The 25,319-nt window shown below is 49.2% G+C and overlaps 1 protein-coding gene across 2 annotated transcripts in view; it reads right to left on the reverse strand.

Moving 5' to 3' along the window:
• NET1 (neuroepithelial cell transforming 1) overlaps window positions 1–23,353 on the reverse strand; it is a 50,000-nt gene extending 26,647 nt beyond the window's left edge. The window contains exon 1 of one of the 2 annotated variants that reach the window (XM_040545931.1): window positions 23,120–23,353. In XM_040545931.1, the coding sequence (XP_040401865.1) occupies window positions 23,120–23,244 (125 nt within the window). In that variant the 5' untranslated portion in view covers window positions 23,245–23,353. Of the gene's footprint in view, window positions 1–9,324; window positions 9,429–23,119 lie in introns of those variants that run through there. The other variant, XM_040545941.1, reaches the window with a different exon arrangement.
• Between the last annotated feature and the right edge of the window lie 1,966 nt (window positions 23,354–25,319).

Genomic DNA, 25,319 nt, shown 5'->3' on the forward strand with positions numbered 1-25,319 from the left:
CCTCACCGGGCTGCCTATCTACGCAGCATTTCATTTCCCCCCCTCCGCTCGAGCTGGGGTAGGAATCACCAGGCTGATTGCGCGAGGTGCATCCCGGCCTCCCCACTGCCCTTGGATCAGGATTTTCTCAGGGTCTCTCGGGAATCCGCCTGACAGCACCTTCCAAAAGCCAACCTGCAGGGACGATCAGCCGGGTGTTAACATCTCCAGTGTCCACTAAGAGGACTCAATCAAGAGAAGGGGGCAAAGTGGAAATCAGAAACTGCTTCTTCCCATATGCTGCCAACACCTCTGGTGGTCTGGGAGCAGGAATTCCCTCCTTTGTTGGTATCACAGCCTCTTCCCAACTATCTTTTGTTGATAGGAACCTTTTGTGGTGCTAAGAGCCCTTACTGAATCCCCTTCCTTGGCAAGTCTTTGGCCAAGCAGGGAGCTGCCATCTGCCAGGAACTATCCGGAGTGGCACGCGGACAGACGTCAAGGGTGGCAGACCTCGTGTGAAGTGGGGAAGAGACATTTAGGAACAAAGCCCTTTAGGAAAGTGGCCTCCAAAGCCTCATCACGCATCATCGCGGCATCCCCTCCCCAGTCACTGCTTGCTATCCAAGCCTCGATGAGGTACCACTGGAGCACAGACAATCGCGATGACTGCAGGTGGAAAATTGCTCGATTTTGTCCTCGGATCTGCCTGGAGCTTATTGCTACGGCCTGCAAAGCTCTCCAGGAGCACAGAGCCAACCGTAGCCCACGTGTACGATGTGCAAACGAATGACTCACGCCTGCAGCGCTCAGCCGGGCATCCCTTGCAAGGTCTCTCAACAACGTGAGGATGATTCTGGTCAGAGAAAGGTCAGTGAAGACCGCAGGAGAGGGCCTGGCAGTTTTACCTAGCGCATCGCACAACGCAACGTGAAAAGAAGCAGGGCTGCGTGATGGAGCTCTGCGCTGTTGGGCATTGCTCAAAACACTGCGTGATTAATTGGAAGAAGTGCAGAGTGGCCGGGATGTAATGTTTTAGCTCCTGAAGACAGCAGAATAAAGCGTTGCGCCGGTGCCAACACTTGGATGTAGTTAATTGCGGTGTTTACAGCAAAGCTGTTGCAACAGCCCTGTTGCAGGGACATCCACAGAAATTCCTGCTGTGTCACCCCAACGAAGCCTGAAGTCGGGCTCTGTCATTTCCTGGGTTTCTTAAAAAAAAAGATTCTTCTTGATAGACCATCTCCAGCGTCATTTTCTTGTTTACGACAGGAAGAGCAGAGAGACAAGGAAAAAGGCTGGGTCCTTATCTCACCAGGGCTCAAGCAAGCAGAAAGAGTTAATTGTAGCTAGCTAACGCCTTTCAGCGATGAAGAACTTCGGGGCTATGAAGAAGATTGCGCGAACAGCCGAAAATAATTTTCTAGATGTAAAACATTGCGGCAACACGTTGGCAAAGAAAACCTCTCCGGGCCAAAAGCAGGGGAGGGGCAAGAGCATTGAGACTGTACAGAAAGAACAAACAATTCTGTTTTGGTACCCTCTGTTTGCTTTGAGAAATGAATGTTCCAGGCTGCTTACCAGCAAGCGATGATACTGCCGCCATGCCAAGAGTAAATCTTTCCACAGCCTGCTAAAATCAAGACTGCCATGTTGGTGGTCCATAAAGAGGTTATGAAATATTTCTAAACTGAAAAAAAAGAGCGTGTGTAATTTATAATATTCTCAAGCTGGCCTGCAAACAGATTTAGGAAACCAGCTTCTTGCTGGAAACTCCTGAGCCCCAAACCTGTTCGGCGACATAGCAGGGAAGGAGATGAGGCCCCAATAATCTTAATAGAGGAAGTTTGGGTGATTTAGTAGATAACATTTTGATAAAGGCGAGCGGGCAGGCTCCATTGTTTCACAGCGAAGCCAGGCTCAGGAAACAGTCATTGTTTGCCGCCTTCCTTGAATAAACACCGGGAGCCTCTCACTGGCACAGCCCCGCGTGGGTGCAGCAAGGGCAGCAGGCAGGCAGCTGAATTTGTCCGCAGAATTTCATTTCGTGGTTGCTGGTTCCCTTCAGAGCTTCATCCTGCTTCAAGTTCGGAAGGGAGAGGTAAACAGCAGTGAAAAAAACACCTAGTCTTAAATCACTTTATCAAAAAGCAAACGTTTCTGTCAAACAGTTTACACTGTGTGGCTTCTTGGATGTCTTTTTATTGTTTGCCTTATGCAGAAACAGATTTTCTTGTTTCGACTTTTGCTTAAGTTTTTGAGGAAGAATAAAGGAGGTTTTGGGGTAAACAAGAAAAGACAAAAGACATCCACACAGGGCACGCTGGAATGGATGCCCATTAGTCAGACCAGAGGACAAAGCACAGAAGAGCCTCGCTCATCAGGTTAGGGCGACTTCCCATTAGTGCTATTTCAGACGTTTCTCTGCCTTGTTACTGTAAATCCGCACAGCCTAGTCAGCATCATTCGACAGCCTGCGCTCTTTTTTGACTTATTTTTGATGACTTATCCAGGAAACTGCAGAAACGCTTTGATCTGGCAGTTCTCTTCACTTTCTGCAGTTCCAAAATACATTCTTCAGACTGGGCAGCAGTTGTGTGTTTCCTTCCCCTCTGACTTCCAACCCCTTTTTTTTTGCTGTGTTTTCAGTGCAAGCTGTTCTTAAATGTAAACCACTTGTGCCAGTTAAGTACTAAGATGGTGAATGCTGCAGCACCAGATTAAAAGCCTCTTTCCAAACAAGCCAGCCCCGCTGCTGAACCCCATTTTGAACGACGAGAACAGAAAGCTCCACAAAGAGCCTTTTGAATGTTAATGTAAAGCTTTTCTGTAGGGGAAAAAAAAAAAAAAGCCTCAGGATTTCCAACTTAATATAGTTAATATTTCCACTTCAACAATATCCAGAGGCCTTGGCCAGGACGAGAGGCCTCCCAAGCACTGTGCAAACAAACGCTGAGTAAGGGCGCTTACAGCACTGCTTGTCACAGTTCCTTATCTTGAAAAGCTCCAGGGTGAAAGCCTTACTTGGAGAAAAACCTATTGAGAGACATTTTAAACGTCTAAAAGCCAGGCAGAAGAACTCCCTACTTCGATGGCCGCGAGGAAAATGGTGCCGACGAACTCCGCGTGGAGTTCAAGTTTGCAGCCTGCTCCTCCGTCGTTAACGCTGCCTCGTTAGTGCTCCCGCTGCCAGCAGCGCACAAAGGGAAGCGGGATATGCACAGCCCCAATTACACGGGGAGCAAAAGCACGACGACGGGCTCGCTCTCTGGAAATGTGGTTTCAGTAAGCTGCAATAACTTGCTGGCGGCAGCAGCATCGCGCTTTGCAACACCGGTGCAATTAGTAACCCTAGCAGCTCTCAGACACGCAGGGCCGGCAGCGAGCGCAGCAGCGATTGGAGCCCCTTCGAGCCATCTTGGACGGGACCGAGCCCCGCTACTGCTCAGCTGAGAACTCCTTGTACTTTGTTAGACGCTCTGGAATAGCTATCATTTCGTTCTTTTATGTTGGAACAGCCCCTAAAGGAAGCGCCTCCAGACACACTCTGGGCAGGTTCGAGCTATACAAAGAACATTTAATTCGTAAGTGGTTTTATGAAGTTCAGCGCAGACTGCAGGGGAAGCCTGGTTTTCCATTTTGGAAGCGTTTGCTCCTCACAGCTCGCAGCGGATTATCGCAGCTATTTGTCTGAAGAAGCAATCAACGGCAGCGCTGAACGCGAGCAGATAAGCGCCGAGATTACCCGGGCGCTGATATCCTGAAATAATCACACGTCTGACCTCCGCCGAGCCGCACACTAACAGGCTCTCCGCAGCCAACACAGCAGAGCCTGGTTTCATCTGAGGATCGAAGTGCTATCTTTTCACCACACACTTCCCTTATGACCCAAGCATCTTCCTTCCAGCCTGCCTCCAGACTTCCCGCCCCAGCCGCGCGTCTGCTCCCCGTCAAAGCCCGCGAACGCCAAGCTCCCAGCGCTGTCGCTACGGCTGGCGGCCCGACTTTTCTGCGGGAGAAGGAAAAGGGCAGCACACGGCCAGGTCTCCTCTCCCCCCCCAGTCCCACCCCAACCACTTTCCAGCTGCTGAGATCACTTCGACGCTCACGCGCAGCACGTGGGGGCATTTTCAAAGACCTCTCTGGTGGGATTGACGCACTGCAGCGCACCATCAGCGGGGCACCGAAATGAAAATGCTTCACAATAGCCTTTTGTGATGATTATTTGTCAGAGCGCTGTTGCAACGCTCGAGTTGACAAGGTGACCGTGCAAACATTTGCGTTGGCCCAACGGAGATAGCAATCAGGAGCCTGGCGAGGAAAACCTTTGGTCTGCTTTGCGAGCTGGCGCGCCGAGACAACGCTCTGCGCCTGTTCAAGCCACCTGCAGCCATGGCCTAAGGTCACCCCTAAAGGCGCACGCAAAAGTGGCGAGGAGCTGATGGCAACACCCCACAAGAGCCCACGCTGCCACAACTAAGCTGAGAGCACAGGAGCAGCATGGCATGGCTCTTAAAAGGCACAGGAGGGAGCTGGCAGCTCTGCAGCCCTCAGCACCGACACCTTCCCGGCCTCAGAGCACGGGCAAGAGCAGCTTCTCCTCCATGTGGCACGCGGGGACAGAGCTGCACAAAGAGCTCTGGCTCTGCACGCAGGTATTCTTGCTTGCGAGCACGTCAGAGGGGATTAAAGCAAGAATCTGTCATTAGAAAGAGAAAACTTGCATTCCTCTTCATAAATGCCGACTGAAAGCTCCCGACAGAACAAATGCCTCCCGCTGCATGATGAAGCACACGCTGCGTGAAGTCCGTCTGCCCACATCACGGAGCTATTTGTGCTCTCCTTTCCAGAGCTATGATGTAAACGCTTAAGCGGGGGGAGGACTTTAGGGAGAAGCAGTGCAGCTGCTGACAAAATATTTTGCTTGTCAGCAGCCATGCAAGGGGCTCTGGCTGCTGCAGGACTGTCTCCAGCAGAAGGGCAGATGGCACAGCCATCGCAGCCCCAGCTCGTGAGCTGCCAGGTTTCGTGCACCGGGCTCTTGTCAATCAGCTCCGTGGGCCGCGCACGGCTTCTCGCACCGACGACGGGCTGCGAGATAATCCTCGCAATCAAAAAGCAGCAACAGAAATGTAAGCACGCCACCGCCACATGCCGAACCTCGGCTCCCCTCTGCCTGCTGTGTGTGTAGCCAGGCTCCAGCTCATCTGTCAGCCCCCGATGGGAGGCGGCCGCCCAGGCTCCCCTGTCACTCCTGCAGGGGCTGACACCTCCGGCCAGGCATTTTAAGCTGCCTTGGCCGTGCCCCGGGGGCGCCTCTCCTTCTGCATGACTCCAGAAGAACCCTGGGTGAGGCTCAGATTTAAGCAACCGGCTTTTAGGTGACCGGAGTTAGGGGAAATGAAGCTCCCGTGCAGCGTTTAGGAGGCGCTGGTCGGCCAAGTGTCTCGCTGGAGCTCAAACGTGGACTTCTCAGTGATTTTTCTCAGAGAAAAATCAAAGTAGACTTCTCAGGACCCATCACCATGAAAAATCAAAGCGGACTTCTCAGTAGAGAGATGTAAACTTAATGTCACCAGGTGATACACCACGAGCACACAACTCAACACGAATAAACGTTTAGATGTCTGGAGCACGTTCAACGAGGAAAGGGAAAGGAAGCAAAACAATAACCCTGCTCACAGACGAGCGCTGTGTCACAGAGACTAGACCTGATAAGGACGCTTTCGCCATGTTTTTATGTACCAAAGTCAAGGCCGCCATCTCTGCACGCTTTAACGAACCGCAGACCTATCCACATTGCCTCACCTGACGGTTAATCCTACAAAACCACGCTCCCGAGGGCTTCGAGTGAACTTTCAACTTTTTGAACGTTTCCAGGCAGGGAGCAAAAGGTTCCAAGTTCAGCTGAAAGTAGCTGCGCTTAAAATATAACTATTTCCACTTAATATCGCCCCCGGAGCCCCTTCCCCTCTGGTACCTATTTTGAACGCTCCCGGGGGACAGCGGTCGGGACAGAGGACTAGCGGGTGCCCAGAAGCCATGGGAGCGAGCCGCGCCGCCCGGCAGCCGTGCCAGCCCAGGAGGACCTCGTCGCTTCAAATCCAGACGGCTATTTCGAGTTCTTGTGGGAACCAAGCTCGATCCAATAAATATTACAAGTCATCACAAGAGAACAGTCGGGAAAACATACATTTTAATGCTGACAGGCACAAACTTTTCTCTTAAAAAAAAGAAAACCCTAAGCAGCTATACAAACAAACGTTTCTGCTGTATGTTTTTCGCTTGCCTGCAAACCGTGTCTTTGCAGCCCCTGGTGTGAGAGCAGTTCTGCCCGTTGCAGGGCCCAAGGGCTGGATCAGCAATTAACACGGCGCAGCAAGTCACTGCACGGTCCCCACACATCGCTGCGCCCTGCAGAAACACGAGCTGATCCCACTGGTGATTCAGGTGGGCTTGTGCTCAACGAAACACAATCATCTGCTTAAGCTGCACACGTGCATGTAAAAAAGTTACTAAAACCCAGCTGAAATGGCGGTGCTTGCCCGTAGTAGGACAGCTTTTTTGTTCTACAGGACTCCAGCACAGCTCAAGGCTCTCATGAGAGCAGGGGATCCGTAAGAGCAGCGGTAGTGCCACGTGTGTGTTTGAAGGAAGCCTCCTACCCTTTGCTACAGCGCCCGCGCGGGGACTCACCAGCACAAGATGAACGCGTTCGTCATTATTTATGATTCACGAGAAAAGCAAACCGACTAAACCACAAGACTTGGCTTGAGCTAATCGAAGCCAGCACTTTTTGTCCTGCTCGGGGCAGTTCTGCAGAAGCGCTACAACACAGCTGGGGTGGGCACAGAGCGATGCGTGCCCCCTTTTTTGCCCATTTTGGAGCTGGTGTAAACATGACAATCCTTGCCCATGACAATCCTTGCCAAGAGCTACCAGAGACACAAGGTGGAACTAGAAACAAAGTTTCCAAAGCCTTGTAAGAGATTTACAGGGGGCCACTAAGCAGACAACCCCAAAACTGCTGGAAATCAGGGATGGTACGGGAAAAAGGAGCATCATAAACACAGTCCTGTTCCTGCTCTTCCCTTAGCACCCAGAAACAGCACATTAGGTCAGAGGGACACTCGGTCTGAACCAGCTCTTATGTTCTTAAGAAAGTTCTCCTCCTCCTCCTCATCTTTGGCAGGGCTATAAAAAGATGCCCCGCACTGCTCTGGAGGCTGAAGGCGATTAGCGCTGATCCCACGCAAGAGAAAAGACCCAGGGGAGGGAGAGATTGGGGCGGGCAGGGTAAGCCAGCAGCAGTCTAAGAACTGCTAGCCTAGTTCCTAGACTCCAAAAAAAAAAATAATATATATATATATAAATACGAGCTGCAGGAAAAACAGAAAAGGAGACAAGAGAGAAAATAATGGGAAAAGAGCAAGGAGTGAGGAGCTGGGCAGGAAATGGCTGCAGGGTGGAGCTGTGTAATGTAATGTCTATACAATTTAAGGGTAAGACTGTAAGAGAAACAGACCTCAGTGAGTGGGTGGTAAGGCAGCCCTGAGTGACTTCACATTTTAAATATTTAAACATTACAAGGGCATGAAGGTGTACTTTGCTATTACAAAAGGGATTGTTTAATGCTTTTACTTTTTGAAGGGACAGTCCCTTTCATTCTTTTCTTACTAAATGTAAGGATAAGTAAACACATTTAGCGCTGATAGCCCAGGCGGCTCTGCAAGCCAGTAACAAATCGACCCGTGCCGAGTTGACATAGGCCAGTAACCACGCCGGGAGAATTTATTTTCACAAACAAGGCTCGCAGTGTTTTATTAAATTCATTTAAAGCACTTTACCTAGCGCACCCTCTGTGCTTAGGCAAGGCACTTGTCTCCTTTCAGGGAGACCACCTCTCTCCAAACTATTTTAACCTTTAACAACCTTTCCCCCCCGGGGAATTTGGAGGCTGCAGCTTCACTTGTCACGCAGCATTTTGGGAGCTTCAGCAGGGGGTTACAGCCGAAATCGGTCCAAAAGGCTGGTGTCTGTGCCTGACCTAAGCCTCTAGCCCTACAGCTCCCACCATAAAACCACAGCGATGCTTCTCAGTCCTCCCTGGAGGTGTTGAGGAGCACATCTCACAATGCTTTGTACCCTGACCCTCTGCTCCCTCCTGCCACTGGGAAAGCACGAGGGGAGTATCAGCTCTGAAAAGACTCGGTTCCAGTCCTGGAAGGCAATTTCCAGTTGGAGATCCTTTCCCTTCTCCTCACCTGGCCAATTTAGCTCGGTTTGCATACGCATGGCAGCAGAGATGGGGTTAGACCTCAGTGCTCTTGGTGGAAACAACAGGCCCTGACTGATGCCGTTTGGGTATGTGGCCATGGGAGTTGCAGAGGCAGTGGCAGATAAGGAACAGAGCAACGACAGGCCTGCAAGGAGAGGAAGAGAGCTTGAAACTCAGACAAAACAATACAGCGAGGGATTAAGAAATCAGGGAAAATGCAGATACTGCAGTAGACAAGGAACCGCTGCCTCCAGGGATAATTTTATGGATGCTGGCAGGGAAAGGCCGCTGCTCGGCGGCCAAGGCAGACGCATGAGCTAGCATGATGAGAAGGGGGAGGAGAGCTCAGACACGAGTCTCTAATCTCTTTCCACGGGAGAAGCACAAATACACCTGAAGTCTGTCTTCAAGCCTTAAGCAGAGCAGGAATGAGGTTTTAATAGAAGCATTGTAGCCGTTCCCAGTTATTACAACAAACAAACAAACCACCCACACACAAAATAAACCTCTCAGTGCAAGGGAAACAAACAGCACCTCGCTAGAAAGAACAGCCAGTCTTCAGAGGAAAGTCTGCTAGACGTGACCACAGGAAACCCGTTATTAAAGCTCACTCGGCTCAACCAGTGGTTATTCATGTTCTGGAGAACATTCTTGGACAGTTAGTACAAAGATTACCGTGTCTGTCCTAAAGATTATCCTAAAGCAACTCTTTACACAAAGAGAGTTGAGATTGGTTCCAGAGCAATCCCAAATCCGCCCCCTTCCGTGTACGGATCAGTATTGCAACGGCCCCGCCACGTGTGCTCGATGCAAAGAGATGATTGCGGGCAAATTAAATGTCAAAAACCACCTGGGAGATGCTTTAGTCAGCTGAAATTGGAGGCAGCAACACCCCACGTTACGTTTTTAAACTGGGCTCAGTAAAGAGGGCCTGATGCACCGATAAGGACCGTTGCACTGACAGCACCGCGCATCTCAGCACTTCCCCTGCTACGGAGATTGCTTCTTCCCCACCTGTTGGTACGGCGCAAGTTAAAACACCGACCCATCTGAGTGATAAAAAGCACCTCAGGGAAGGGGACGTGACACCGCCGGCAGCTGGCAGGCTTCTAGGGGGGCGAGCCAGAGGCCGGGCTGTGTTGTGGTTAGCAGACATCTCGCTGAAAGTCAGCACTTCTGCAGCAGCCTCAGTCTGTCGTTAACTGCTCCGAGTTTCGGGGCCAAGCCCTCTGTAAAACAGTTACGACATCAGCTGCTCAGACAACATCAGCTGCTCAGACCCGCTGCGGAGCTTTCGGAAGATCGCCGTATGAAGTGCAAAGTCCCGCAAAACTAACGCAAACAACAGTCGTGGAGGACTTTGAGTATGGGCCGCTAATTAGCGAACGCTTCTTAGCGCTCTGGGTGATGTTTTCCAGCCAGTTTCAGGGACCCACGAACACAACTGCCATGAAAAAACATAAACATGGAAATTCAATCACTTCGGCTCGCTGGGAAACCTCGCAGCTAGAGGTTTAAACTGATACAGAAGCGGTTACAGAGTCTTAAGACCTTTCTTTATGTGTGTGTGGGTGGGAAATGAGCTTCACTCTATGCAACAGACTTCTGTGGTCTCTCTGATGCTGAGACTAACATATCCTGGGCTGTCAGCAACAAAGCTGGAACCACCCAGGCAACTTCACAGAAGAGCTTTTAAGTGAAGAGACAGGTGATGAACGCTCCCAGCCCTGCTGTGTTCCTGCTCCAGACCACCCACGTGCCCAACTGGGTTCACGTGCTTTGGTTCCCCGCTTGCTTTCCTCCCCCCGAGTCATTTTAGAGCTCACCGAGCTCAAATGGTTTAGGAAAAGGACGCGGTCAGCAGACAGCATGTCATGAAAGATTATTAATTGTGTGGGGAATGGAAAGAGGACACTCATCGGTAGTAAAGAAATTACTTCCCTTTATCCTGGATGGGGGAGCAGTAACCATTGGACTCGGTGAAGTTAAATTAATTCCAAATGTAGCCCAGCTGGTCAATTTATTGTAAATATTAAGCCCAAATTTAAACACTCGGGTTGTGCCTTGGGGTGAGAGTGAAGGGAAGAAGATTTGTTTCCCAATCCAGAGGTGACACCTAGAGGAAGAGAATTTCATTGCGTGCTTGGCAGTTCTTGAAGAGACTGAAAAAGGAGTAAGAAAGCTCTGCCCGAAGCCACATTTGCAGCGGTTCTGGTGTCCCTACTTTCATACTACGACATTTCCCATGTGTGCTCCAACACAGGAGGACAACAGAGCAAGAAGAAAGCTCCTGGTGGAGAAGAGAACATACATTGCACAGCATCAGTGGGATACAAATGGTGCTCAGCTGCCTCTGGGATGGCAGCCCAGGAGGGCCCAGGCCCCCCAGCAGCGGGTAAGCTGGTTTATTGGCTTATGCCCTTCCTAACAGACCTTGCCCCCGTTCCCCAGACTCAAACTCCACACACTTTTCTTTTTTAACCTCTCTCTCTCTCTCTCCACTTTACACATCCTGAACTGCCTCAGCCATGGAGGTGAGGATAAAAAGACATCCAAGCACAGGCCAGCTCCAAAAGATGCCAGGCGACTTCGCTGCCAGTCCCTGGAACGACTTGCTAAAACACGCAGGGAAGCTTTAGCCAAGGTTGCTGTTCCTCCTCCACATTAGGCAGGGCCGCCCCAGATTTGCAATTCTAATCACGGTACTAGCTTCAAGCCTTTTTTGGTGTCTGTTTGCTCCGGCTTCACCAAAACAAACATAGAGAATAAAGGTGAGCAGCAAAGCATCCAAATAGGGCAGGGATGAGGGCTGCAACACGAAGCCTGCAAGACCGTGGCTGCACAGATGTGCTTTACACCCCTGCTCGCGGGTGTAAATGCCTCTTTTGGAGAAGTTGTTGACAAGCACGGGGTCCTGCGCAAGGAACAAAAATTGTCTTGTCCACCTGGGACCCATCCAAGCATCTGACAGGCCTGAAATAATCTGTGCCTTTTCCCTCCCTGTTAAAAGGCTGCTGGGAGGGTGTCCGTCCCAGCTTTAATTTCTGGGAAGACTTCAAAGTAAGCCTAAATGAAATTGCCTGAGGAGGGCAAGGCACCAGGAAGCCAAGGCCTGTGATCAAGCCTGCCCTTCCTGACCATTTGCAGGTAAAGCTGAAGGTTTGGTCAGGCAATTGCTTGCAATTATGTTAAACATTTAATAAGGTACTTCCCCTCTCACCAGGATGTGGTAACTGGGGGACCACCAGCCCCATGGCACTGCGGCGTTGAACAGATTTGCTGACAACCTGCAATTCCTGGTGTGCAGACGCTGCAGAGTGCTTTACGCTTCTCACAGCAAAGGGAGGAGGTACGACTGAATCAACAAAGCTGCAAAGCTTAAATGGTTAGAAGTACAAGGTAAGTGTTCAGGCAAGTCAATACAATGCGAAATTGTGGCTGCTTTCCAGGGACTGCTGAAATTTGCCCTGCTGAGTACAAAAGCTGGGAAGCAAAGAAGATGTGCAGCTAGGAGGACGAAGTTAATGACCATTTAAAACACTATTTGGAAGCATGTCCCAAACCATCACCTGCTGTTTCCTCCAGCTCACTGAGTATGCTAATGGTGTGTCAGGGTTTACTTTGGAAGACCAATCTCATTCCTAAACTCACGCCTGCAGCCTTTATGTTGAGGGTTTGTCAGGAGGTGACAAAGTCACACTCAAACTGCTGCCCACACGTGGCTGCGAGGACCAGCACAAAGTGTCAGCTTTCTTCTCCCACCACATTTACCAAAGGCTCGCTTCTCCATGGCTCTCCACTGCATGAAGGATTATTTCCTAATCCGGAGTATTTTACAACTCTGCTTTAGCATGGAGCTGTGTGTAGCTTCATGTAGCAGATGAAGTAATTCCTGCATTCATTTACGTGTCAGGTTTTTAGAAGACCCTTCGATTACAGCAGTAAAGGCACCAGCTTCGCCTTACGGACACTAAATAAGGACCCACACTGTGTAAAATACACTATCTTCAGGAAGAGCTCCAATGCAAACACGAGTACCTGTTACTTGAGTGCAGAATTTTGAAATTCACATAAGGATTCGGCATATTCCGAATGCTTATTTCAACTCTCAAAAAGCAGACAAGCATTACCAGTATAAAAGGAACACAAGCGATGAAATTTCATCAGGATCCCCAGGAACTGTCCATATGAATTTTTAAGTACTGTCTAATCTTCATTCCACTGATTTATAATGGGGGGGGGAAAAAAGGCTTTTTGATCCTCGTTAACTGCTTTACCTCAGCAGCAGCATCACCAGGAGTTTCCTCCTCATGAATTATTTTTTAGGGAAAATTTCATAAAATGATTTTATTTCTCCCCCCGCTACTTCCCAGTTTGTTCATCTCCTGCTATCACATTCCTTTCTGGGAAGAGTTCTTCCTTCCACAAATTATTCTCAGGGCTGCCTTATCACTGCTTTCCTTTCTCAGGCATTTTGAAATTTTCCTTTAAGTTTCATTGCTGCAGGGGTTTGACATTCACCAGAAACCCTGTGTTTCCTGCTGTTTCTTCAGAGCAAGCACGCAGATGATAGCGGATTCAAAGCTGATGCAGAAACGAAAGCATAAAACATACTGGCAGATCTGACAGGAAGGGAAGAGAAGGGAGGAAGGGGAAAAAATGAAGACAAGAAGCATCTTCGGCCAACTGATAACAGAGCTAGAAAACAAGCATTAATGGTAAGGGTGAAGTTTTTCCAGTATCCAGAGAGGAAATCCTTGTGAGTCAGCCAAGATGCGAAGTTACTGTGACTTGCAAATGGACCGGCACTTGAAATGAATCCGTTGGACGAAGCACTCTAGGGTAAAATCCTGTAATAGGGTAAAATCCAGGAATTTACCAGGAATTTTGCCATCAGTTTCAGCGAGGTCGTATATTTATCTGCACACTGCTTAAAAAAAAAAAGGCACTAAGATTTAAAAAGAAAAGCATTGCTGAAAAGCCCACTAAGTATTCCCAAAGTAGAGAAATCAAACAGCAAAGACAACTCCTGAGCACAACAAGGTCCAGAAGAAATTGGCTGATTCCAGGTCCACCCCAGCTTTATAACCTAAGCTGTCTTTCACCAGCAGGCCTAGTTCAGGTACTTTCGGAGGTTCCTGAGCTGTTTGCTTACTGCCACAAACAGCAACATCCTCTACAACCACCAAAAGACACCACTTCCATGGTTACCACCTAATACTATATATAAAAGAATAAATTGTTATATAAAATATCTACATTCATTATTATATAAAAATATTTACACGCACAATTTAAAATCTGATAGCCCCAGCTGCCTTCCTCCAAGCCTCCAGCAAAGACGAGCCCCTATTTGGGAATCCTGCATTTATAAAATTAAGTTAATGAGCAAGCACTAATTCAAACAATGATCGTCTTCCTACAGAAAGATTCACGGGCTGCAACCATTAAGCGTGCACACTAAAGTAGTCTAAACCATGTCTCCGTACTTCTGATGTCAATAATTATATTTCTCTTGTCTTATTGCAATAAAAGAAACTGCTCCTGTGAATGGGAACAGCTTGGCAGATTTATTACTTCCGAAAAGCCGAAGGGGACTTCAGCAAGTGCAGGACTTCTACGTTGGCACTTCTCAAAAACGGTCCAAGACATTTCTTCACATCCTTCCACATATCTGTGGTTCTCAAAAATTCAGCGCTGAGGAAGAAGAAACATTTTAATACTAACGGGCAGGGTTTTACCGCCCAGAAAATTGAAACCAAAAGTAATTAAGCAAAAGCTTTGTGTTATAACAGAAACTGGAAGCCTTGACATCTGCTGTGATGCCAAACTGAAGAGCAGCACTCGCTCAGTAGGAAAGGGAACGATGCAAACCCTTGAAGGAGCGCACAGCCCTGATATTTGGAAGCTCGACCTGACAGTGGAAGCTGAAGATGTCCCATAAATTCTGTTTATGGAACAGCAGAGCTGTCTCCTCCTCTCAGACACATGAACGCCTCTTCTTCAGCCCGTACAAGCTTGCCTATCCACATGACAGGCAATTTCGTAGGTTAACAACAATCCTGCCCCTACGTGACATGCCCAGCACTGCATTAAACTCCCTCGCATCCCATTTCTGCGGGGAAGCAGAAGGGCTTTGAGGCTGACAGTTTTCCTCACCCCCTTCAACAATTTGCTAAATATGCAAGGAGGGAGCACCACCTGTGGCAAGTGTTGATCCCTGCTGGTCCTACGGCAGGCTTTGAGATTTCACCAACAAATACATGAGGTTTGCTGGCTACCACCCGGAAACCTGCATGCCAGCATGTGAAAATGAATGCCAGGTGACTTGATAATCAGAAGCTTCATGGGTCCACCTGGGCAGGAAAGGATTTTGCAGGCAGTTTTTGCATTTTCCATTGCTACTTCGATTTAGAAAATGCTTTCTCAAGCCAAACCAACTTGCCAGTTCTTTTCAATCTGAGCTCTTGAACTCTGGAAACAAAACTGGAAGTTTAAACTTCCCAAGGGGGAAGGGCAAGCAATGGGAGCTGATGGAATATTTGAAGCTCAATGGTTTCAAGGTTTTTGTGTGAAGCTAGAGTAGTCAGGGAAGGAGCTACACCCTGAGTCTATGTTGGTTTTACATCTGCTTGGCACCACAGAAAGCACCAAAGCACCAGGATGTTGGTCTGAAGCGCTTGCTCCTCATTCTGGTTAGAGCTCAAGTTCTTACAATCCCTTCTCACCCACCAGAGATGCGAGTACAAGGTCTGCTACATTTCTGGAGGTGAGGAGATTACAAGTCAGGAGGCAAGATGACTTCGGTATGGCTTGAACATGTCAAAATCTTCTTGTTCTTGCAAAAAAAAAGTCTTTGGGGAAACAGATAGAGCCTTCCCCAACAGCTAAACTCTGCTCACTGTTTGGATATACCAGGCCTTTATCGCTGATTTAACACTTTCCCTGACTTTATGTAAAGTAAAGACCATCTTTATGTTGTCTCAGTCTCCTCTGATGCACCAGAGAGCCCACAGGATGCAGTCAAGACACGCAGAGTCTCCTCCTCAACATAAGATAACTGAGGAAGATGCCTGCGTTGCATCTCATTCGCAAGAGTTCAGTAAAATTATTCTCCTTGTTTGGAGTCAATCCTCCCCTGTCCAGATCAGCAGGACTGTAAGAATTAGTTTATTTTTCTCAGCCTCTCCCTGCAGAAGCAGCACTACTCGTTTCATAAAGCTCTTTACATTTTACTGAGACCAACTGTGCCATTGATTTTCACCTCTTCTTTCCAAAGCATATTTCAGATCAACCATCATAACCAGCAGCTGTTAAAACGTGTGCAGTCTGCAGCAAGAAGGCACGAAGCAGACATTTTGTAGGCTCCACTGCATTGTTGCGTGCAGTTGCAGAGAACGACGCCCCTGTTGTATTCCTATCCACACACAAAATCGGTGTGAAAGATTGTTAAAGTGCTCTTTCCAAAATGACAGACTGTGATACCAGGAAAGGGATACTTATCTCTGCTGCAAATGCATTTGATAAAGTGTTTCTTTTTTTTCCCCTCAAGCATTCTTACATGTAAGAAAGAACCAGAAGAGTGAGGTCTTCTGCCCATCACACCAAGCCATGCCACTGCTGTGGGCTCACACCAACCTTTGCCTACACTAAGGCTAGAAGAGATACCTAGAGTTAAAAACATCCCTTATGGTGGAAGAAGTACCTTCAGCACATGGAAACATCATTTCACCGGGTGCCAAGGCACCGAAGGGATCATTATCATCAAGGGGCCACGTTAACAGGAGAGATGCTAGCCTTATCTTTTGACTCACAGGCCTGAAGCTGGCTGGGCTCAGCAAAAACATTTCATCTTCCTCCACCGCGAGCTACTTATCTGATGGGTGCCTTCTGCAAGGCATCTGCGATGAGCTTGCCCTGAAAATATTAATTGCGGCACTAATAGCTAGGATTAAGCAAATGGATGCTGAGGATAATCATTTGTGAGTAAAGATAATTATTTGGTAAGTGCAGCATGACTTCTGTTTTACAAGACAATAACAAGTCAGGCTATCATCAGCACATAGTAATTAAGAGAATTAAGAGACTGGTGTTGCTCCCAATCGACGTTCACATAAAGGGAAGCTGAGTGCTGAAAGCTACCCTCGGTTTTAGTAACTGCCTGGTGGCATTTGCCATGGAGTTTGGGAAAGCAGCAGCGCCACGTTTCAGAAAAAGCAAGTTTGGGGAAACTTCCTTCATTTCCAGCACCTCCAAGCACCCAGGAACTGAGCTGCACTGAGCGCACTGTGGGGAAGGAGTGCTCCGCGGGTGCTATCAGCATTTCCCAGATATTTATGCAGAGGCCACTGAAAGTGCACAGAGGGTGAACTTCAGCTTGTTTTACTCATTCTGCCCGTGCTTTAATATGTTTAGCACATCCTACCAAAAGGGAACAATTCTCCAGAGCTGTGACTAGTCAGGTGTGCTCACACCTTCTTTGTTTCCTTGCAGGAAAACACCAGGTACAAGACAGTTCCCTCACATCAGGAGGTGTTAGTAGGTGTCCAGTAGGGTCAGGCTTTCATTCCAGTTTGCTACAAGAACACTATGCTGGATTTTAGTAAGTTTCCAGACACTCTGAGCACAGGGAAAGATGAAAATGACTATAAAAAGCTACTAGATATTTCACTAAAAAAACAAACAACAGCCTATACATGAAGAAACCAGTTAGTAACTAAAATACACTATAAGTGTGTATATAAATATACACACACACACACAAATGCCTCTCAGTTTGAGGTACTTTCTTCCTAGCCCGCTTCCAGCTGTTGAAATGTTGCGAAGTTCTTGCAAAAAGAAGAGCTGAAAAGAAAAACAAGCAAAGTACACACAAGCAAAACCTAAAGCCTTAAGAAAACATCCTGGCTGGTTTTTTGTGTACTGCTGTCCAAGTATCAGCATTCCCTTAAAGCCACTTCAGGCTGAGGCCTGGACACAGTTCGGGTGTCTGTGCTCCTGCAGCGTTACCCATCTCCCGTGAGCTCTGCATTTAGGGCCCGTGGCAGCACAAGCGACTGAAGTGGATGCATATTTGCATACCTTGCCTTGAACGCACTCAAACCCAGACACGGCCTGCTTTTGGAGTAAAACAGTGGTAACACGAGAGCCTCTAGACATTTTCTGAAAGCTGCGCTGTAGCTTCCAATTATGCTCAAGTGATGCATTTTAATAACTACCTTCTTCAGTGGAGCAAAAGTTTCCACTTATGCTAACTTTGAAGTGATAATAGTGAGGAACAGTGTAGGTTTGCGCTCTTCATTATTATTTTTACCAGTCCAAGAAAGTCTGATGGAATACAGGCTTTAATCACAACAGAGATCAAGAGCAAGCGAACACTCATTGCAGAAAAGCCATAATTAGGGAGAAGAAAGGAAAGAGGTATCGCCGTCAAAACCACGTCGCCTTCCACGGAGCGTTAGGTCACAGGCCAACAAACGACTGCCTTGCAATAGGCTCTGTGCGCGCAGTGAATAAATACAAGCCAAGTGAAGAGCTTGCAGTAAACCGTGCACAACAAGTGGGTGATCACAGAGGATTTAAAGAGCTTTTTTAAATATGTAAACATCATCGGGGAAGGACTCTCTTCAGCTGTCTCTAAACCCCATCCTTCTGCGTGGACAAGCAGATTCTTTGCTGCCACCTCTGCTGGGAAGCCTCCTCCTGGCAAGCCTCCCACGGGGGCTGCAGCGAAGGATCCTGCTCTGCACAGCACCTCTCCAGCGGGACCGCAGGCTGCCACCAAGAAAGTCTGTCCTTTTCCCTGCAAGCTGAACGCAGCAACCCCACGGCCACAGGGAAAAATGGTTTAGCCACTGACTGGATGCAAAGCTTTGCTTTTCTGGGTGCTGGTTCAATATAAAACTCAACCAGGCAGCTCACCCTGCAGCCACAGCGTGAGTGGGACCGCTGCAAGGAAAGCGGCAGGAATGGAGTTGGCCTGGGGAATCCAGGCCCCCTCCACCCCTCTGGCAGGAGTTCACAGCCAAGGCATCGATGGGAAAACACAGACTGATGCTGTCAGTCTCCTCTGGCACCTGCTGCTGCTCTGCCAAGCTCCTTTGTCAGCCTCCTCTGCTCTTCTCACTGGGCAGCAGCTGTTTGTCCCGGCTTTCTCTACCCAACACCATCCAGCCTGCTTCAGACCTCAAGGGCTTCATGTGACACCACCCGTGTTCACACAACCGAGCATCTTTGCCATCCTCCACACTAACGTGAGCCACATAAAAACACATTTCTTTAATCCTTCCATCCCAAGTCAGCCAGTTAATTGAGATTAATCCCATTTGAATAACTACTGAGAGCTGATGGGTGCGATTACAATGTTTACAAGTGCATGAATACCCGACTCCTCCCTCCCCGCTGCAGATAGCTCATCTCAAAGTGACATAGCACTGACACTTGTTCAGAACTGCACTGTCTTTGTAGCTCTGGGACCCCGGGACAGGCACAACGCTGCATGAGAATCACAGAATCATCACCGAAGAGCTTGTGGCACCAGAGCACAAGATGCAGACTCTAGAGAAGGGGAGTGTGAGGTACAGCTGAAGCTAGCTGATGTGACAGTCCATCTGCCCTCACAGCAGAATTTCAGCCCTGCACAACCACCTCTGGCTGCTTTTGCAGTATGAAAGCTGCAGACTACTTCTGGGTATCAGAACAGTTAGACTCTGGACAAAGGACAAGAAAATTTCAAGGGATTGCCTGGGGTGGGAGGTACCTGTCTCGTCCCTCAGGCTGCTGGGCCATCCCTGCTGTGAGCTGCTCCTTCCCAGTGCCAGCCTCCTGCAGCTTGGCAGGAGATGCATGCGAGATGCAAGCTGGGGTTAGATAGCACGTCTGGGGCAGGAGAGAGGACTCACTGCTTTATTTGTGTTACCTCAGCAGAGGTAACATGTCCCTGAGCTGTCAGCCTCACCTGGATTCCCCCCAACACTAGATATATGAAGCTGGGAACAAGATTACAAAGCAAACAAAACCCCAAGCAAGGTTTCTTTTACCCATCCCAGAAGCCTACCTGCAGTTTCCTTGCCACTTTCTAGCTACCAAAGCCAGGGACACAAGGTTCAGAGCAACACTGCCCCAGCAACACACTCCGATTCTGGGTCAGAAACCAGCTGCCAGCAGAGCAAAAGTCTTCCTGGTAAATCCGTCCTTCTCTCCCACCTCAGGACTGCTCTGAGCACACTTGTAATTTCTCTGTGTCTGTTCAGAGAAATTACCTCTTCTGATCATATTTTAAATGTGATTCACATCATCATGCAACAGCTACAGTGGTACTGCTGAGGCGGGAAAGATACAAAGGGAAAATAAGACTTTAAAGCAGACCCCAGGTCAGAGCTCTTAGAAATATTCCCAGTTGCATGAAGTCACTGTCTAGCACGCTACCAACTGTCTCCTCCCTTTTTAGGCACAGCTTTGAGATCACACAGACAAGCGGCCGGCTCCAAATACTGTCCAAGCTGCACCCTTCACACCTCCCTGGCCGTATACCCGTCTTTCGGGAGGGTTAGCAATTCTTCGGCATCACAGAAGCAAAACTTGCTTTCTAAAAAAGGTAAACTAATGCTTAAAAAAAAAAACTGAGCCAGTTTGAGACTGCTCCGGAATGTCATAGCCGTGAGGGTCTAAGGGTACAAAAGCAAGGCAGCGTGTGCGAGGGGACACGTCTAATAAAGGATATTACCTCGCCCTCAAACACTGCTGAATGTATTTCGTGCATTCATAGGCTTTCAGTCAGAGGCCCCAGGCCTGCAACTGGAGCTGTTTGTGCCTGGAGAGATATTTGACTAAAATCAGCCTGGTGGGCAGGGGACTCCTCCTCCACGGTCAGGTTACAGGCCTGGAGACAAAGAGCTTTTTCATGCCTGGGTGTGCACGCACTCGCAAGTGTTGTGGCAAATCAGCTGGGGGAGAGGTAACCCATCGTGCATATGTTTAAATAGATTTAAATTCTAGTGTAGAAGCACTTGCCTGGGGAGCAGGGGCCTTTGCTGAAGTGCTCAGTAGGGTTTTCCCAGGCACCCAGCAGCATTCAGCATCCCGGCTCGTGGCGTTTCCACCCAGAAGAGCCCCAAGTCCAAGGCGCCCACGCTGGCTGCAGCGTGTGGATAGGCGTAGTCACAGCCGGGAGGGGGAAAATCACCCACTAACCCATACCAACCTTGCAAGGTCAGACTGGTTTCAAGCTCTGGGATCGAGTCCTGCAGCAGGACCACTCAGACATAAGACACGTTTTTGTGCATCTGCTTAAAGTGGTTAAAAAAAAAAAAAACCTGCTTCCGGATGCTTATTCTCTCCCTCTGTTGTAGTTTGCCAGCTCTCCAGAGTGGAGGGGATTAAAATAATTTAAATGTTACAAGTGGTTTGCAGCAAGGTGGCCTCCTCTGCGTTACTCGGGTGGTGAAACCACCGTAAGAATGTCAAGGGCTAACAGTCAGTACTTGTGAGACTCCATCGGGATACTGGGTCCAGCTTTGGGCCTCCCAGTACAGGAATCACCACCAACTGGAACACCCAGCCAAGGGCACCGAGCTTGTGGTGGGGCTGGAACACAGGAAGAACGGAGAGACGCAGGGAGGGGGTTACTCAGCCCAAGGAAGAGAAGGCAAGGGGGGATTCAACTGCTGCCTACAGCCATCTAAAAAGGGGGCAGCAAGAAGGCAGAAACACACAGCAGAATGGAAAGAGGCAACAAGCACAAGCAGCAGCAAGAAAAATTCCATTAGATGTAAGGAAAAGTGGTTTTGCACTATGAACATGTGGTCAAACTGTGGAACACAGACCCCCAGAGGTGGAGACATCTGCCGTTGGAGGTTTCTGAAACACACCTGAGCAACCTGACCTAAATTTGAAGTTGGCCATCTTTTAAGCAAGGGCTGGACTGGAGACCTCCCAAAGTCCCTTCTGGCTAAACCTCCCTATCATTCTCAGGCCAGCAACTTCTTGAATTGCTCTACACACATCTCAGGAGCATGTTCTAGGTGCTGAGCTGGCGTCATCTTGCTTGTGAGAGATTCTCAGGATGAAGGGTTTAATCCAATGAAGGTCTTATCTGCATGAAATCCTTCCCCAGCTTCACTGCAATCTCTCTGGGCCTCTCCACACAGACGAGCCTCAAAGAGGAATGCACGACTGACCATCCCAGAAACCAAGCTGGTGTGTTTCATCACCTCACCGAGACACTGAAGCCTTCAATTACTCTACACTTCTCAAGTGCAGTAATTACGGAGCTACAATTTGATCATCACGATGATAATGCAGCATGTTTCTACAAAAAGCATTTATTTTTAAAGTTCATTGAAGTGCTCTGCCATCCAGAACACCCAATGGTTACTAAAACTAGCCAATACGAAAACCGAGCTCACCAACATTCACCTTGCTTTCATTTTAAGTCACTTAATAGAGAATATCCATTCTGGCCTGTGAGGAATTTCAACAGGTTTCAAACAAGGGGCTGCCCAGGTTGCCTTCCCCCAGGGCACAGACAGGGCAAAAAGCAGCTGCCAGGCTTGGATGCAAAGGGCTGGAGTCCCACAACGGGCACAAATAACCACAGCAGCGAGGGAAGGACCCTGATCACAGCCTCTAGAGCTGGGACTGTCCTGATAGTAGTGTGCTTTCTACATCACCTGCACACCTGGAGATGTCCTAACCTCGAGGGTAATAAAAAGCAGAAATCTCTGCTGCTCACCCTGGGTTTATCTAGATACGAGTCAGCAGGAGTTGGGTCACCCGGGTCAACTGCTGATAGGGTCAACACAGATAAGCTGATCTTTGGTTAGTTTATGACATAATGGTTTCTTCCACGGGGTGGTCTTGAGAAAGGTCTCCCAAGTCCAACACATCGAAATAACAGTAATAGATGACACACAGAGGGATTTAAAAATCAGAGTAAAAGGCAGGGCTAACACTTAGCCCCCCATCCCCAGGGGAGGGAGTGAATCCAGTGTTATGGCCTGAGGGGATCCTGGAGGCTTGGCCAAGCCCTTCAAGGATGCTGGTGATGGCCAAGGGGTCCTGTCCCACTCCAACCCTCCCCAGAGAGCCCACACCCCACACAGCAGCCCCAAGCTCCATTGTCCTTAACAACTCCCACTACACCCAGCCACAGCCCTACAGGGATCAGCACCCGAAATTGGTGACAGAGAGGTGCAGGGGGAGCTCAATCCCCTGACACAAGGCTGCGTGACAAGAGAAATGGGAGAGGGAAAAGAAATCCCACCTCCAAACCGCACCAAAGCCCACCCTGAAGAGAAGCAAGGACCCTCTCTTCCTGCTCCCAGAGGGACGTGTAGGTGCTGCAGGCGACCCCCCAGACACCCCCCCAAAAATACGGAGAGGAGAAAAACTTTTCCACAGAAGCCTAGGGTCAGTTTAGGACACAAGGATAGAAATAAGACCAGCCACCCCTGTGATGGGTCAGGAACAGGCAAGGAAATCAGTTACGACCTGAGGAAAGCCCCATCCCCCCCACACTTTACAGTATAAGATGTGGCACTGGGATACCCTATGCCCAATTACAGGACACTCAGGGACCCCCTAAACCCAGATCACTTTTTAAGACAGGACAAAAAACCAGCAGGAGGGGAAAAAGCATCCTTATGCCCCTATTTTATAAGATGGGAGTGCAGCGGATCCCCCAAAATTCCCCTCATGAGGTAGGAGACAGGGGTCCCATATAGCCGGGGGGGATTTACCCATAAAACAGAGGAGTGCCCTGAAGGACAAAGTCCCCAGCGGGCTGAGGAGATGCCCCCCTCACGGTATCCACGGGCGGGCTCCAGCCCCTGAGGGGGAACGGGGAGGGATCACGGCTCCTACCGGCTGCACGACGCGGCCCCACCGGGGGTGCTGGCCGCCGGGGGCGAGCGGCTGGCGCGGGGCCCTGCACTTGCCCTGCCCCGTCTCCGCCGAGGGGGTTTCAGACCCGTGGGCTCGGCCTCCATGGTGCCACCCGGGGAAAGAGGGACGGGGACGGGACCCGACGGGACTCAGCCGCGCCGCTTCAGCCCGACACAAAATGGCGGCGGCGGCGCCGGTACCGGCGGCGCCTCGGCGGTTTGAAAATGGCGGCGGTGTCGGCGGCAGCCAATCAGAGAGGCGGGAGGCGGGTGTTGCTAGGAGACGAGGGGGCGGGACTAAGAGGGGGCGGGAGGGGCTGAGCGCAGCGCCCCCTGGTGTCCGCGCTGAGGGAGGAGCGCGGGGAGGGGAAACTGAGGCACGGAGCCGGCCCCTGGTCCCTAAACCAAGCGCTGTGTCCCCTCTCCTCCCGTCTTCATCCTTCATTTCTCCTCAGTGAAGTAAAAGCCAGTGCCTCACGGCCCCCGGAAGAGTAGCAATGTCTCTTTCATTGGAGGGAGGCAGAAATCGCTGGGATGATGGAGGAGAAACAACTCTCCCCCCCCCCCCCTTAACCCCCGCCCCCTCCAAATCTGAAAAAATAAACTTCGGAAATAAACTGCAATCTAAAAAACGTGCCTCAGACACCCCCTCAAAATCCCCTCAAAATACACATACAAGTGGTTTAAATGTGGTGCGAGCTGGGATGTGACCCAGGGTGAGGGCATGGGGCCGGGGCAATGGCTCCCCGCACAGAGCCACCTCCCTGACCCTTTTCTCCTCTGGCTTTTGCAGGGTTTTCCCTTTCCCCTGACAAAACGAGTTAAATGTGTGGGCCCTATGTAGTATCATGAAACCAGGCAAAGGAGGAAGGTGGGATTTTCATCTCCTGCTTGTTTGTGTGAGGAGACTGGAATCTCACAGGCCACAGTCCCTTGCTGAGGTTTGCAGTGTCCCAGTGTGAAACCACCGTGTAAACTGTTTACAACGCGGTCTTAAATTCTGATAGTGCTGGGGAAAAGCAGATGCCTTGGCTAGACAGGCATTGGCTAGCAAACCCAGCAAATTCTGTTTTGAAAAGCTATCAGATGCCCGCCTGGTTTGTCCCAACCCACTCCAGGTTAAGTGGGGTTTTGAGCAAGACACAGGGTGAAAGTTTAGACACACTTAGATGAGGAGACATGTCCCACTTGGGTGACATCTCAGTTACCTTCATTTCAGCCCTTCCCCTCTGTGAAAAGTGGCTGTTATGTTGGGACAGGGTCTCTGTCATGGAGTGGCAGCCCTAACTGGTCCCAGAAGAGGGAGTAGGTAATGGTTTATCATTGCTTGGAAATTGGATTTATCTCCTCTGGGGTGCAAGTCTACCTTTAGACCAGACGGTTTTGGCAAAAAGATCTCCCTTTAACAATGCTGGCACCCCAGACTGCTATGCTGGAACGGCCTTTTACAGTTTATCATGTTCATTTCAGTCGCAGGTTGATCTCAACTTCTGTGCACCAGTTGGATGAAATGCTTTGAAACGCATTAAAAATCCCACATATGCACAAGGCATTTCACTGCCTTGGCTGTATTTTAGTAATGAATCAGAAATGGATTCTTCAGAGGTACTAAAAAACAAGCCTAACTTTGAAGTGAAACCTGCAACTTGATTCAGAAAAGTAGATACCCCTTCTTTAAGCTGAACAGAGCAGCCTGCCAAAGGGTTAAACATAACCATATGCGAGGCAAAGATTGGAAGGTTTTAGAAAGAAGTTGTGCTTCTATTTTGAAATGTGCCATTGGGATAGGAGGAAGAATAAGCATACACAATATGCCAGGCTTACTCGCAGTAGAGTATGCCAGAGTAGTCAGGCTCAGCACTGATATTATGCCAAAGTGAGAGGAATTAATTTTGTTTATTCTATTCCAGTGTAGACTTAACATGACAAAACTGTGAAGTTTCTATTTTTGTTCAAACCTAAACAGTTTAGCAAATTGTATTGTCCCACTCAGTATTTCATTTATATTGGCTAATAGTTACCGATAGGCATTCACATACTTCATCTCCACCACTCATATCCTTTAATTTCTTTCCAGTCCCTCTCCACAGCTCTGTCTCCTGCCCAAGAGACCTTGCCAGCTCAGATGAGCCCTGGTTTCTGCAGCAGCCATCCACAAACTGGTGTGTCCTCCTGGGTTT

This window comes from Cygnus olor, chromosome 1 (genome assembly GCF_009769625.2).
Source record: "Cygnus olor isolate bCygOlo1 chromosome 1, bCygOlo1.pri.v2, whole genome shotgun sequence".
NCBI classification, from domain to species: Eukaryota; Metazoa; Chordata; class Aves; order Anseriformes; family Anatidae; genus Cygnus; species Cygnus olor.